Genomic DNA, 16,199 nt, shown 5'->3' on the forward strand with positions numbered 1-16,199 from the left:
TGTGTAATTCAAGCAAGCAATCATAGGCTTGTAATAAAAAAAAGAAAAAAAACCATGGTCAAAAGCATCAACACATGATAGAACACATATAGGTCATGTGTTGAGCAAATACCCAAAAGGTTCCAAAAATGTCAAATTTAAGGGAAGAGAAACAACATAAATTGCCTGGAGACCAATACAAATACAAAAAAGGGAGTCAACAGTAAATTAAAACACCTTGTCCCTCCTAATTTATCGAATAACTCTGACAAAATTCTTTTTTTTTCTCTTTGCTCAATCACGATGACAACAATTCTTTTCCACCTACAATTTCCACTTACGAGACCACGTACCACAATTCGATAGTACCATAATTGTTTCTCGAGGACGAGAAACGTTCTCAGGGGGGGGGGGGGGGTGTTAAGTGACAACTTTCCCGATCTCTCATTTGAAATAATAATTTCAAAAGTAGGATCGAGAAAGTTCCACACGTAAAAAGGTACAGCGAGACTCAAGGCCACAAAAGTATCAAGTGGCTAAGAATTTCGCTAACCTAAACAACTTCCCCGCCAACGGCTAGAGGCGCACGTGCGGAGCTACGTTGCAGTTTCGGCGCGCAACTAGTTGCCAGGCCCCGTAAGGTCTAATGAGTGCAACAAGCGTCGACACTGTAACGCGGCTAAGGGGAAGTAAGCTGACGACAGCGTGGGAGGTCCGGAACCTCTTCCGAGCGCTCTCAAACCACGCTGCTCTCACTCCGTAATCGGGCGACGAAGCCGGCAGACCATTAAGAATTCATCCAAGAGTTTAGATTTTTGTAGAGTCAATTAGACAAAGAAAGAAATTCATCTTTTAGAATCAATTAAGAGAAAAGTCATTTATTTTCGGTTTAGTGAGGATTTCATTGGTTCAATTTAGCGAATACAGAATTGTTATTGGTCAAAAAAATAAAAAAAAGGAATAAATACAACGGAATTTTGGTTTCAATAAACTGGAGTATTTTGTTCAATCCATCCTTCAAAATCACTAAATATTATTTGGAAAAGATCGGACCTTTTGGGTCTCTCACATATCAAAAAAATCAAGGTAAGAAATTGAGATAAATTTTAATTGGGATCACATTATTAATGAGATAGAAAGGAGAGAGTAAGAGTGTTGATCGTGGAAGCAAGTCGTGCGAACCATTCATTCTCTACGCATTTGCTTAACAACTGTATAGCTGTTCGTGTACATCAGACTCATTAAAAAAACAAATAATATATTTTTGAGGGAGAATTAGCCAAATTTTCCCATAACAGTCATATAAGTTTTTTGTTTGTCCTTTTTTGTTTATGTGAATGAATAAATACGTAAATAAATAAATACAAAGGATTAACTGGTCCTTAATCAAATTTGATAGACATTTATATTATTGTAAACGATTTATTATTATTGAACAAATTTTATGAATTTACAATGTTTAGGTCCAAAATAATATACTTATTGACATTAGCATACAACAAGCAGCAACGTACGGACTTTTTCGCTCTCCAATTCGTGCAAATTTCCAAAAAACACCTAAAAACCTGCAATAAGAAATATTTATCCATTAATTCAGTCTATGGTTATCAAAGACAATTTTATTGTTGATTTTTAATCTTTAAAGAAGTAGTTTACTTCCAATATTTTGATGTACAAGTCTTCAATATCTCAAAATGTTTCAGTGGTTATTAAAAATAAGTCAATAACCAATTAGTATAGAATAAAGATTATTACAAACTAAACATCGCTGCCAACTTCTTGGCATATAGCTTTATCGTGATTTTCTTTTCATTATTGATTAAATATGCTCAGTATTTAAATTTTATTTTACATTTAAATTTAAGATTTATATAGTTTTGCCGCAATCAATTGCATAATTGTACGGTCACTGAGGTGAAGGTCAAGATTGTTTATCGTCTATGGTGCTATATGTACTTTGGAGAAAGTCCCCCACTACACCTGTCCCCACTCCCAAAAACGAGCAAGAACAAGTAGATTCTGTCAGGCGAACATGCAGTCAAGAAGATAGCACAGATGTTTTGGCGAGGGATGTTCCCGGCAGTACTTGTAAAAAAAGGGTAAAGGATCGGACACGGGTCAAGTCAATGATACGCAGTTTGTACTGATATGTAAATAAAGTATATTTTATAGTAAAGACTTGATTAGAGACTGAAAGGTCTGTCCTAATTGGTGGCCAGGCCGAAATTAGACGTTCGAGCACACTTGATTGTCACGTCGTGATAGTTCGCCAGGCGGCGCTTCGATCCGAATGTGGTGGCAGAAGGGAACCCCCACACAGATATGCAATACTAAAAATGGGAAAAGTAACCCACGCACACACGTCTGCACACTCTTGCAAACACAGACATGTACACAAACACAAACGCACGTACATACATATGCACTTATAACCCGCGCACATATACGCACACACATCAACACATACACAGGTCATTCAGCTTATGTTAATGCAGATTTTGCAGCTTCAAATATTAAGAAAAAAGCAGAGGCTGAAGCCAGGCACAAGATAACTTACTGGGTAGAACACAGGAAGACTCATTTGGAGCGCCTGGGTGTCAAAATCGACGAGTTAGTCGAATTCGTTCGCGATAGGAACAATAACACGATCGGACAAAGCAAATCGAATGATCAGAACAAAAATGTTTGTGCGTGTGTGCGTGCGAGCATAAGCCCTGCGTGGCTAAATTGTGCGCAGGAAACACTACAGCCATACCGTTGTAGGGAAGGGCTGGGCGAAATACAGAGTGCAATAAACTGTAACTATTGTGAGTGATTATTTTCCCCTCTCTCTAGCGTTCTCCCAAACATGGCGACCGCGCCAGATCCTACGGTTAAAGAAAAATCCTAGTGCATGCAATCACATTCAAATTTGTCTTGAAAATTTTGCGTACGATCATTTATAATAATCACACTGCCGTTTAATCAAATTGAGCATCAAGTCGCAATGCCTATTCACTCATGTACATACGACACGAAATCTCTACTTTATCTGGCAATACAAATAACTCCAAAATACTTATACTAATTGACAATACTTATGCTTAACAGGAGCATTCACACACGCAACAACTGCAACAATGCCAAGATTGCCGACGCTCCGAGTCACCACATAGCGACAACCGACGCGACCACTATGACACCAAGAATCTAGTCATTTGAGTCACCAAAAATGTTATTTACCAGTGTCCACTGGTGCACTTAAGGGGGCACAACACCTTTAATTCTCGCATTTTACTGTAATATCTAATTGTACATTACATGGGTAAATATTACATACAATAGCAACTGCAAATGCAATGCAAAAACAGTGCAATTATAAGAATAAGTCTGATACTGTACTTGTTCAAAAGATATGCGTAAATTATCTTTTTATGAAAATAGTCTATTAATAAAAATGTTATGATGATCATCAAGACATTATTTGTTAATACTATCAAAAATTAGAAAAAAAGATTTTAACAAAACTTGAATTTTATCACTATTGCAATATATATTTTAACCGAGCGACGTTAGGAACGAAGTAAATCAAGCTATTGTACCTTCCAAATCCTGTGTTTAGTCATGGACAATTATACGTTGCACTATCTCGCGTAAAAGACGAAAAATTCTAAAAATATTATTAGAAAAAAATAAAAAGCTAATAGATGATAATTTTACCTTTACCAATGTCTACACGAAAAATATTATTTACGGTGAAATTTTTTATTTTCAATGTAGTATAAATATTTTTATACAAATTTATAAAATATCCATTATTAAAATATTATTTACATAACATACGATATATTGCAAAAAAAAACACTGCCAGTTCTTTGGCGGGTTGCTTCCTCTAACAAAATGTATAGTTCCAATAGATAAAATGTTTAGCGGGCTTTTTGGCCTCGTGTGGTTGCAGTACTCGTCTGCGGCTCGTAAACGCCATCGCGTTCGGCTCGGGCTAACTCGCCTTGACTCGTACTGCAAACTCCACACTCGGCCTAAAAAAGCCCACTTTACGCCCTTGGTACACAATATACTATTTTTTGCCCGCTTTTTGAAATATTTGAAAATTTAAGCCGTACCAAGCACAATAGGTATAAGTGAATATTTAGATATTATGATAATACTGTTGCAAGCTCTTTTACGTCCCGAATTCGGGGTGAGCGCGGGAACGAGGAACGAAACAGGTGTAAAATAACTAACACTTTGCTACGTTGAAGATTCGACTTTTATCTTAACTTAGAACAGCGTGTGCTCCGCTCGGTGCATAGCGGTAAATTTTGGTATATTCATGGACAAAACTCTTGTTACAAGAGAATTCTTAACAAATCGTAACAATTTTTCTCTTTATCTCTTTATCTTGTGTTCCGTTCGAATGTCTTTCGGTTGTACAGGTTACCTCATCGCGTAATAATTAAAGTGTAGAGTTAAGGATTTCGTGAAAGTGTAGAATAATACTGAACGCACGAGGCGTAGGTGATCGGGCAATCTTAAGATCTTTTGTGTACGGATATCTGTTTGTTAAGGTTGTCTTTGTTCACGGTTTGTCTCAATAAGTTGTGCGAATGTTGAGTAGAATTGTAACAATTTAATTACAATATAAAGTTCCGTCTGATGATCCACGTGTTTCTATTATCCCAAACCACCCTCTCTCCTTACCGTTCTCGGGGCTGCAGCTAGCCAAGCATAAACATCGCGCAAAACCTCGCACCGGGAAACAAAGATTTGCGAGACTCTGACGCTCGCGGGGAGCGTCTGGCGCCACCGGGTTACTTTCCAAGCCCCGGGCGAGGAATTGCACAGTAACTCGGGTAGCACGAAACCCCAGTTACACTATGCCTCATAATTATAAAAAATGCAAATGTAAATCATTAACTCAATGATATATGATTACTGCATCACAGAATCGACTTCTCAAACAAATATTGAACAAGGTACTTTTACTAAATTATAATTTATGCATTGTATAAATTGATTAAATTGTAAATAGATTATACATAGCGGATTATAACAATCATTATTGCATCGAAAAATTAATAATAATAATAAAAATTAAAATAAGAACAATATTTTAATCATAATTTTAAACGTAAACAAAATTTTACGCAATTTTTGATTATTACGAAACATCAATGACATTATACTTTCCAATAAAATGCAACAAAATTATTTATATACAAGATAAATAATAATTTCAATAAATTAAAAATAATATACTTTACTAGTCCAAGAGGCGGATAGAAAAATTCATTTGCTACAAACATCATAAACATTAAAGAATCTGCAACAAGTTTTAAACAATACTTTTTGTTTTTAATTTATAATAAATCACTTATCTAGTGCAGTTTAACAAATTATAAACATACACGCATATATATCACTAATAACTAGAGAAAAAATAATAACTATTAAACAATATTATTATGCACCAACAATATAATTATGCAATACAATTTACTGTTTAAAATTGAAAAGTCAAAACAAACTAAAATCGAAAATACTAATTGAATATAGAGTGTAAACTTCAATATTAAAATTGGACAAACGATCCGAATCATAAACTAAATAAATACAACTAGAATAACACTATTAGTAATCAAAGGCAACTTTACTTCGTACAGAATTTGCTAGCATGACTCCATGGCTTTTACGGAAAATCTGAAAATTATTAATTTCCTAAAATACATTTGCTTATACTTTTAATACATAATGAACATGTTTCTGACGGCTAAGGCGTGCGCCTTAACCAACCGAGCCACGGACGCTCTATATCAATAATATTTAAATATCTGCATATTTCAATATCTGTATAATTTATGTGTGTGTGTTTTTATTTTCATGTGGCGTAAGCAGAGCAAGCTCTGCACAAGTGACCCTCTGACACCGGATCCCCACAGGTACTATCGTTGAACAATACTTCCGTGGGGCCCGTTAATTAGCCTTTTTTGGCTTCTCCTTTGAAGTTTGACGTTTCCATACATCCCCCATCTACTAAAGTGATTAGGGGTTCAGGATCAAACTCATCTTCTTTATTCTGCATCGTCTTGCCATCTTCTTTATTCTGCATCGTCCAGTCGTCTGCTTCCTGCAGCATCGTCCGATCGTCTACTTCGAGCAGCATCAACCGGTCATTCTCTGGACAGATTCAACCCCGACACCTACGTTCCTCTGCATCGGGTGAGAGTACAGAAGACATGCTCCGTATCTTCGTTTGCTTCCAAACATACTGGGCAATTTGGATTATCCTCAATCTTGAAGCGGTGTAGGTAGGCTCGAAAGCACCCATAAGGCCAAATGAGTAAGAATGAGAGCGCGGTTAAGCTGATGTGCCAAGAGAGGAGAGTTAAGCACCCCGTATGGGAGAGAGCTACGACTCTCTCTCTCTCTCTCTCTCTCTCTCTCTCTCTCTCTCTATCTATCTATCTCTCTCTCTCTCGATACCTCCCTCGTATTCTCATTCTGTTGTGTAGTCGTCTAGAGTAAAAACGCTAATTTTCTGAGTTTTTTCAAGGGAATAAAACATAGTTTTGACATAAGAAGTCTCCAAGGATTAATTTTTTTATTACGAGTCTACGTCTCCTCCCATTACCTTATTCTGGCCGGCGATATTACTAGAAGAGCGAATGAGGAATTAACGATTGTTTTGTTTTTGGGAGTTTGTTACTCCAGTTGGATTGTATGGGACAAGACTACATTAAGGTTCAAAAATAAACTATGAAATCATTGTTGATCAAATATTATGACTTTATTGAAATCTCCTTACGATTAGGTCTTGGTGTGACCTTCTCTCACAAGTTGTCGCCGAGAACTGACGCTCTACTCATTAAACGCCGCCTAAAACTCAGGCCCGCTAAAACAAAGACGCTTTCCCGAGGACCACTGAAGGGACACGAAGCAGTGCGCGCGCTCCTCTATATCTATAGCTATACACACGCAGTCATGTGCCCGCGCGAACGCCTCCCGCCACTCGACTCTCTGGCCTGGCAGTCACAGATCATCCCTTTAGCCTCTCTGCACTGAAAGTGACCTTCAAAATCCGCGGAATAAAACTTCTAGAGGAGGTCGTGGCAGTCTAGGAATGATTATAAAACCACTCCTAACCGTATTGGCCTGAAGCTACGAATCGCCTTGTCGATTCGCGCATATGAGAGCCAAATGACGGAGAAACGTTTGCTAGAACTACTAATAGTTAAAATATATTATTAATAAAGAATAAATACGCCACACTTGCTCTTATCCCTAGTAGCTCTCGGTTACGTCCGGAACATGGATTCTCATCAATTTCTCTCGACTCTGGTACAACTATCAAAGACAAGTAAGTTAACTTTATTCATTATTTCACTCTCAATTATTTCAATCAAATAAAGACAAACAGTTCTGCCGCGATAGTCAGTGGAATGTTACTGATCTCGCTTGTATGGGAGAGTAAAAGAGCGGACTCGTATTAAACAATTCATTGTTAGTCAGGTAAATTGAGTTTTACCCTAACACCTGTTTTTTCCCGTCATGCAAAGCAGCTTTCTAAATCTTATTATCTTAGAGACATCAGACGATATTAAATTTTTTTATTAAGATATTCTTATATTTGTGCATTCTAATACTACAAAACTTCATAATCTTCAAATTTAAATGTAAAAGTAAATTTGAATGCTTAACATATTAAAACAAAAATTAACATCCTATTAGGAGAAAGCTAACTGCAAAGGACTTTAAGCGATTTTAAAGAAATAATTAAAATAATATAAATTAACTCATGAAATGATTACTTACCCCTTTTTGTTTCTATCCATTAAATTTGGCAAAATTAGACGAATATAAGCACAAGTACATATCATCATTAAGATAATTGCCAACAAGCTCTGAAAATTAAATAAGGCAAACTGCCAAAAAATAAATTATTACTTTGTTTGCTACAAAACATAATTTATATTTGATTACACACATGCATGCGCGCGCGCGCACACACACACATTAGTAAGATTTTACCCCCCCCCCCCCTCCCCGCCCCCTAGGCCATTTTATGCGTCAACCCTGTATTTTCCGTTTAGATGGAAAATAAAAAACTGATGCTAATTATTTGGCACGTAGCTTCCTTCAAGATTATGTATTGCTTTAATATCAGAATCGTTTTTACTTCATATATAATTCTTTAATGTTTTTGTACTTTTTGACATTCGTCACGATAACGCGCACCATTTGCCAAAGAGAAACAAACAGAAGGTCACCGGATCTGCTTCATGGAAGGACTTGGAATTAAAGTAGTCTATATAGTTATATATAGTTAACCTTCAATATTCATGATTTTTTAAGAAAAGTTCAATATTTAGTTTCCGAGTTATAATGGTTAGGATAGTTTGCGGAACGCGTTTAAAATCACTATTAATCGAAAAATCGCCATGAAAAAAACGCAAACCCAAAGCCTAAGCTGCTCAAGCGTGAGGAAAAAAGTTAATCGGAAAGTATTGTTTTACGTATTTTAAAAGTTGTCCAATGATAATTTATGCTTCGTAGCAGATCGCTATTACGCAAGTTCAATAGCTTTTATCCCCGTACAGGTTTAGTTTCAAGTCTAAACTTCAAAAAATTCCGGAGTTAGCCATATATCTTGCTCCGTTCCGCCGTATAACAACTCGCGAAAGCACTTTTTTCCCAGTATGGAACCTATTTTAGCATATGATTGACACGGGGATTTATATATTTTTTAATGTAAGACTTTCAAACGCTTACAATCGCTACAAAAAGCATTTTTTAGCCTGGAAATGCCTTAAGAGATTTCGATAAATTGTGAAAATATTGATGAAATTGACGGAAAACACAGTAAATCGACTCAAACGAAATTTCTTTAAGTAAAGCAAATAATTTTAATAGTTTTCAGACATTTAAAAAGCATACGTATCGTAATTATTGTTAATATCAATAGCGTTCCATACTGGGTGAGACTTTTTGATGCCCAACGAAATTAGCTTTTGCAGTTTGGCTTCACATTTTCTTATTTTCCAAAATAAATGGCCCTACAGCATATAACATCAAAAACTCCTAAAACAGCAACAAAATCCTTCAGGTTCAGCAATTTTTATTATTCTAAACAATAGTTTTAGTCACATTCGCTAAGTAGTTCCATACTGGGCGCATCTCTCTTATAGCCTTTTATTGAACGATATAATTTCTCTTCGTGTATGTACTCTCGTTATAACAATCTATATAATTTCCAAAATTTTTTCACTATTTTTTTCTTTCTTAAACAGCAGGAAAAAGTTAGCGGAAGAATCTTTAGTAGCAAGCATGACTGATATTTCTGTGCAAAAATTTGCTCAGAATAAATCAGGTAGGATTGAAGCACAGAATGTTTATGATTGTAATGCTTTGAACGATAACGCAATAATTAGAGGATCGATGCATCAATGGCACATCTCTTTTCCTCTGCGTACAAGAGGAAAGCAATGCACAGCTATGGCAGATGCAAGCATCGTCTTCAGTGTCATTGAACCGCCATTACAGTGGACTTCTATGACCATTGATGAAATTCTTCTTTGTGGAGACAGTTTGTACTCTGAAATCCTTCAGAAAAGTAAATGTGTTTCTAAAAAAGAGAAAAATTCGGAATACTTAACAGCTGAAGAGTTAAAAACTAATTTGACTATTAAATCAAAAGATATTGAAATAGATATTGAAGATGTGATGTACGGACACATGCACAATGATTTCAGTGATTCTGGCATGCCTAACTTGAAGAAACTTTTTTATTGGTGCTTTGATTCACGGAAAAGTGGTATTCTAAAATGCAATAGGATTTCTGTAGCATTCTTAACAATTAATGGAATGGGGTGTGTGTTTGATTCACAAGCCAGAGGGCCGAATGGGAAAGCCATGCATAATGGCGTGGCTTGTTCGATTTATAGTAACAATATTGACTATCTTTTGGATATTGTTCTTTCGAATATACCTTCTTCAAGAGAAGGTCACATTAGTGATGGGCAATATCAATTTTCGGTGGTAACTATTCAGTCAGTGAACAGCATAAGGAATGAATCGTTAGAAAATGATATTCCTGAAAATGTTGCCATAGAAGAAGACTCGTGCCATTATGTAGTTGAAGGCTTGTTCAATAATGAAATAGATAAAGATGCAAGCGTGGAAGAAAGTATTGCCAATATTGAAGAAGGAAGTGTCGTAGTACACAATGCTAACGATGCATCGGGACTTAATAATGCTGCTGAAATAAGAAAGGTAGATCAAAAACACCTTGCAAGTATACCTGTTTCTCCAAGCAGTATTAAGGAAAGTGATGGCATTGTAAGAGCTCGCTTTCATCAAGGTAGTGCCATATTCTCAGAAAACACAAGAGGGAAACAATGCACGGCTATGGCTGCTGCAAGCATAGCTTTTACAGCGATTAAATCTCCAAAACAATGGACTTCAGCAACTATTAGTGAAATTTTATTTTGTGGAGATAAATTATTTCTTCTAAGTCTTCAGAAGCGAAGAGTATTTAACAGCTGAAGAATTACATACAAGATTGTCTATTCACTCAAAGGAATACAAACTTAATATTGACGAGAGCATATATGGACACATAAACGAAGATTTTAATGAAAATGGTTTTCCAAATTTGAATAACCTTTTTCATTCGTGCGTCGAATCGCATAAAAGTGGTATTTTAACGTGCAATGGAATTTCTGTGGCTATCATTACAGGTGATGGATATACGGGCGTCTTTGATTCACACTCCCGGGGGCTTAACGCAAAAGCAACGCATAACGGTGTGGCTTGTTTTATTTACAGTAATGATATTGACTACCTTGCTAATACCGTTCGTTCAAATATCCCCCCTCGAAGAATAGGAAATAATTTTCATGGACAATATGAATTCTCTGTTATTACTGTAAAATTAGTAAATGACAACGGTGAAAAATCATTAATGTCAAGCAACGAACCATCATGCAATAACAGTGACAAATCAAAAAAAGTTTCTACAGAAAGAAAAAATGATAGTTCACGAAATATATTCGATGACACAAACGATGAAGAAGGAGAAGAAGAAGCATATTCTGTAATAAGAGGATTTTGCAACTGCACTAGTCTTATTTTCCCATACGGCATAAGAGGAAAGCAATGCACAGCTATGGCAGCAGTATGCATAGCTTATACAAATGTAAAGCCTATTCCAGAGTGGGATGGATTTGATGTTGATGCATTTGTGATTAATGGAAATATGCTATACGAAGAAACTATAGATGCTCGTAAAATTGTTTCAAAAGGTGAAGACAATAAAGATTTTTTGACAGCAGAAGAATTAAACACAGAATTTACTGTTAGAATGGGTATAGCCTTAATAACTATTCACGATATTATATACGGACACCTGTCAAATGATTTGATTTATTTTAACGTGTAATCGTTTTTCTATTGCTTTAGTTTCTGCAAACGGAATTACGGGTGTGTTTGATTCACGCCCTTTAGGAAGAGATGGAAAAGTGACTAAAGGTGCAGAAACCGCTGCTTACGTTCATAGCGCAGATGTTGAAAATTATATTCGAAAAGTGGAAAAAACTTTAGAAGAATTAGGATTAAATGATGAAAAAGATAGCGAAAATAACTCAGATGTAGACTTCGATGTGCCCTTGACTGCAGACATGATCCATAAACAATGCCAGGCGATTTTCGAAAGAAATGGTATTCATGATAATTATTTATCAGACACGGATGGCAATGGAACTTAGATTAGAAACTAAGTAGTCTGAAAATTACATAAACAGAAAAAATCATCACAGTTCAGGGTCAACAGGTAAGTAAGTTTTTACTCCCGATAATTCCTACAGGAATTGCCTAAAACATTTATTGCGTTGATTAATCGCGCAAGAAAATTATAGTCATTTAATTATTGCGTTGAATAATCGCGCAAGAAAATGATTGCAATCAAATTTAAATATTTATTATTGCGTTGAGTAATCGCGCAAGAAAATCATTATCATTTTTTACATTAATTATTGCGTTGAAAAATCGCGCAAGAAAATTGCAATAAAATATAAATATTTATTGCGTTGAGTGATCGTGCAAGTGAATTAAATCGTAATTTAAAAATCGTGCACAAAAATGCTATAATAAATTGACTATATTTATTGCATTAAAAATTGTTCAAAGTAAGTAGTAAGTTAGTACGGCGTTGAATCATCGCGCAAAGAAGGGTTACAAAGGATTATGATGCGTCTCCATCTGCAATATTACAGTTACTGTTGATATATTTTTTAAAAAATATAATAGCAATAACTATATTTGCAGAACCCAGATATAAATATAATTCATTGTATTTATATACATTTTTAATTGTATTTCAATATATGCATATAATTTTAGAATTAAATAAAATGAATTATTTTTATCACTGGAAACAGCCTCTCTAATCCATATACGTCAAAACCTCTCCGTCAAGTGGTGTAACCTGTTATCAAAAACGAGGCTCTGATGTCACATTATATATGTAATGTAAATCATTTATTTGAAGATTCTATGTTATTACTCTTACAATAAGTTCTTTATATTTTTAGAACAATAAAGTATATACTTTACTTTATTTATATAAACGTAATTACGGATATTTTTAGATTTCTCAGAAATTATTTTTCATAACATTCTTTGAATCTACACCTTTCTTATACTCAAATAAATAATTTAGAATAATATATTTCAATTCAGGTAAAAATTATGTAATACTTCAGATAATTCCAAAAGACTACATTGATACTGCCCACCTTGGGGACTAGGTACCTGGGAGGCTCTTTCCGTCGCTATATTCGTGTTCAGCGACCTTGAAACCCCCCCCCCCCCCCCCCCCGAGTAACGAGTTTTGACTAATTATATGAATAATTCCCGTAAAACTCTAGGAGACGACATTGATACTGTCCACCCTGGACACCACGTACCTCGGAGACCGTTGCCGTCGCAATATTCGTGTTCAGCGACGCCAAAAACCTCTGAGTAGCAGAACTGGATTCATTTCCTTCAAATTTTACCAAGTCGTTAATTTATTATTCATTGTCTCTTTGCAATGCACTTCTAAAATGCATATTTTTATACTCTTCCTTGCAATATGTGCTCTAACACACACGGTAGCGCGAAATATACAGTTTATAGCGAGCTTGTTTCGATAATGCATAATCGGCTGCTTCGCTCGACTTACATCAACGTGCCTAACTTACTACAGCCCTGACATATCGATAAAACAGGGCGGCGTTGCATTTACCGTAGTACGCTTTTAGCCCGCAAGACGTTTGGCGCTACTATCAATTCATACTTCCGGAATAAGTGTGGAGCACTCTTAAATTCATAACCCTCAAAACAGTCATAACTCATAACCCTGGTAGAAATGTTTGAGGTGTTTAAAATGAAATGTGGAAACCTTGATAACAGATATAAAATATATGTAATATAACTAGCAAGAAATTATAGTAAAAATTAATCATTACCAAGAGTGTGTAGTATTACAACATGTGTATTGAAAAGTGGCACCCTAACCCTATTTAAAGTAGTAATAAAGTGTGTGAATATTATTTAGTTTTTTTTTTAAATGTCAGTGAGAAGTTCAATTAAAAGAATAAAGAGTTTGAAGATATACTTTGTCTCTGTGTCCAAAGTCGCCCTCGGTGAGGTTTGAGAGGTAAATTTAAAGAAAAGTTCATTATCTGAGTCAGTAAGTTTAAGTCTATCATTATACAATGCTCTTTGAATTGTAAAAAGGCTACTAGACAACTAAAATATGATACTGCCACTTCCTATGTTACCTAGAAATATGTAACCTAGATGATTCTGATTTAACTGTTTTCGTTCATATTTTCACATCAAGGCTCATGCGAAATTTTTAATTGAGCAGGTCGAATTTTACTTATAGCCAGTTACGCAGAAACTACTATCTCTAGCACATTATATTTCTGGTTTCCGGCGTATTTTTACATGGAGAAAGTGATAAATGTTTTGGCTTTTTTGTCAAGGTATCAATTAGAATTTTGTCTTTTAATAGTTGTGAGAGATTTTGAGACCGATACCTGTTTTTCCATTTTTGCATTTATTCTCATTCAAAAACTAACAAGTCTAGAGAGCTTATATTTTGCATATAGATTTTTTTGTGATTGTTAAATGATATTTAAAGCTGAATCGACTTTAACTGAAAAACTTCTGAATTTGACTCCGACACTGATGTGAATGCAAACTCATGCTATACGACTAAATATTTATCATGAGTGTTGTAGTCGAACACAGAAGTATTTCAGTTAACGTTGATTCAACTTTAAATATCTTTCCACAATCACAAAAGAAATCTATATGCAAAATATGAGCTTTCTAGACCTGTTAGTTTTCGAATGATAAAAAATGCAAAAATGGAAAAACAAGTATCGGTCTTAAAATCTCTCAGAACTGTTAGAAGTCAAAATTCTAATTAATGCCTTGACAAACAAACTAAAATACTTATCACTTTCTTCATGTAAAAATACACTGGAAACCAGAAATACAATGTGCTAGAGATGGTAGTTTCTGTGTAACTGTCTACAAGCAAAATTTTATACGCTAAATTAAAAAATTCATATGGGCCTTGATGTAAAAATATGAATGAAAACAGTTAAATAATAATCATGTAGGTTGCATGTTTTCTAGGTAGCATAGCAAGTATCTGTGTAAAATTTCAGTTGTATGGCTTTTTTACAATGCAAATAAATGGCATTGTAAAGATAGACAAACCCACTGACTCTTATACTGAACTTTTCTTCAAATTCACTACTTCCTAGTATATATACATATTGATACATATTGATACAATAAGTAATTCTCTGCCAAATCAAATATAAAAAATACAATTTTGACTCAAACTGCACATATATGTTCTACACATAAGTCCCAAATAATTTTCACACTAGGCTTCTAAGTTACAGCTGTTCAAAGTTGGGGTTTATTTTAAGCAATTTTTTGTATTTATGCCAAAATAAAACGAGATTCCAAATACTTTTTTACATTATAAAAATATCTTCTTAATATTAAAAAAAAAGTAGTTTTATTGAAAAATTTAAGCAATTTAACAATAAAAGTCCTTAGGTAGTTTTAGTAGAAAATGCGTTCCTAAATAAAAACTTTGACCCACTATAATTCGAAGTCTAGTGAAGTAAAATGAAAGTACAAATCTTCCTTTTCGATTCCAAAGAAAAACTACCAATATGTGTGTGTGCGCGCGCGTGTGTGCAATATACATGGAAGAATTAATAAATTTAAGCAAATTGTTTTAGTAATTAGTGCCAATCAATGTGAATACTATTTTAGGTATGTATGTTTAAATAACACACACATATATATATATATATATATATATATATATATATATATATATATATATATATATATATATATATATATATATATATATATAAATATAATATTACCATAGCTTCCTAATTTATTTCATTTAATTGTAAACAATCAAATAAAAATCCTGCAAGTTTGACATACAGTTTTATTAAATCTGTTTACTGTATTTGAATCAGCTGATTTGCGTTGACGGCACTTTCTCATATGATTATGAAGCATGGAGGAAGAGAGAAGGAGAAGCAACTCCATAGGCCGCGGCGAGCAAAAGCGGGTCGCAGTTTTCGCCAGAGATCGAGCCGTAACCTCACTGGTTATAGCGCCATCCGACGGAAGACAGAAGCTTCCCTATTTTTCTGTTACCGACTGCCGCAATTCGCTGGGATAATAGTTTTGCATGTGCGTCTATTGCTAGGGATGTTAGAAACAATTAATATTGATAAATAATTGAATATAAATTATAAATAAACAAATTATAAAGATTGTGTATGATGGATATTTTATAAAGTGCATGGCTGTTGAAAAAACGACAAGGGGTTGTAGGTTTCATCAGTAATAAGAACTATATATTTTGTTTTGTAATTTCTATTCCGGGCTTACATATAAATTATAATATTATTTAACAATTAAAAAAAAAACGACTCAGTTGACAAGTCACTTTTTTGACGGTAATTTTTTTGTTCCTGATATTCTTGTATTGGAATGAGTAATTTTATTATTATTTCGTTTTCTTGGCTTTTTTTCTTTGATTCGCTCATCGTGATTTTCAAGCACAATTTCGTCTCCCTTCCGTTTATTTGATACGTTGACTAGCTTGGTTAATTAACTAATTTACGATTCTCTTTTGATTTTTC

The 16,199-nt window shown here is 34.6% G+C and overlaps 1 protein-coding gene across 3 annotated transcripts; it reads right to left on the reverse strand.

The window, feature by feature from the left end:
* Positions 1 to 1,381: 1,381 nt before the first annotated feature.
* Positions 1,382 to 15,558, reverse strand: LOC100678903 (protein kish-A). Of its 3 annotated transcripts, none has more exons than XM_031932328.2 (3): positions 15,423 to 15,558; positions 7,771 to 7,880; positions 1,382 to 1,544 (listed from the first exon to the last, which is right to left on the reverse strand). In XM_031932328.2, the coding sequence occupies exons 1-3, from the start codon at positions 15,423 to 15,425 to the stop codon at positions 1,439 to 1,441; spliced, it is 219 nt and encodes a 72-aa protein (XP_031788188.1). In that variant the 5' UTR covers positions 15,426 to 15,558; the 3' UTR covers positions 1,382 to 1,438. The 3 variants fall into 3 exon arrangements, with proteins under 3 accessions (XP_031788188.1, XP_031788183.1, XP_031788186.1); XM_031932323.2 differs by lacking the exon at positions 15,423 to 15,558 and adding an exon at positions 15,128 to 15,301; XM_031932326.2 differs by lacking the exon at positions 15,423 to 15,558 and adding an exon at positions 15,197 to 15,296.
* Between the last annotated feature and the right edge of the window lie 641 nt (positions 15,559 to 16,199).

The sequence above is a fragment of the Nasonia vitripennis genome (assembly GCF_009193385.2).
Source record: "Nasonia vitripennis strain AsymCx chromosome 1 unlocalized genomic scaffold, Nvit_psr_1.1 chr1_random0006, whole genome shotgun sequence".
NCBI classification, from domain to species: domain Eukaryota; kingdom Metazoa; phylum Arthropoda; class Insecta; order Hymenoptera; family Pteromalidae; genus Nasonia; species Nasonia vitripennis.

Excerpts from the sequence above, each read along its gene's own strand:
- LOC100678903 (XM_031932323.2), bottom strand. The coding sequence starts at position 15,235 with ATGTATATTGCACACACGCGCGCGCACACACACATATTGGTAGTTTTT. Across the intron at positions 7,881-15,127 it reads TCACTAGACTTCGAATTATA|TTTGCCTTATTTAATTTTCA; the intron begins GTGGGTCAAAGT and ends ATTTTTTGGCAG. Across the intron at positions 1,545-7,770 it reads ATGGATAGAAACAAAAAGGG|GTTTTTAGGTGTTTTTTGGA; the intron begins GTAAGTAATCAT and ends TTCTTATTGCAG.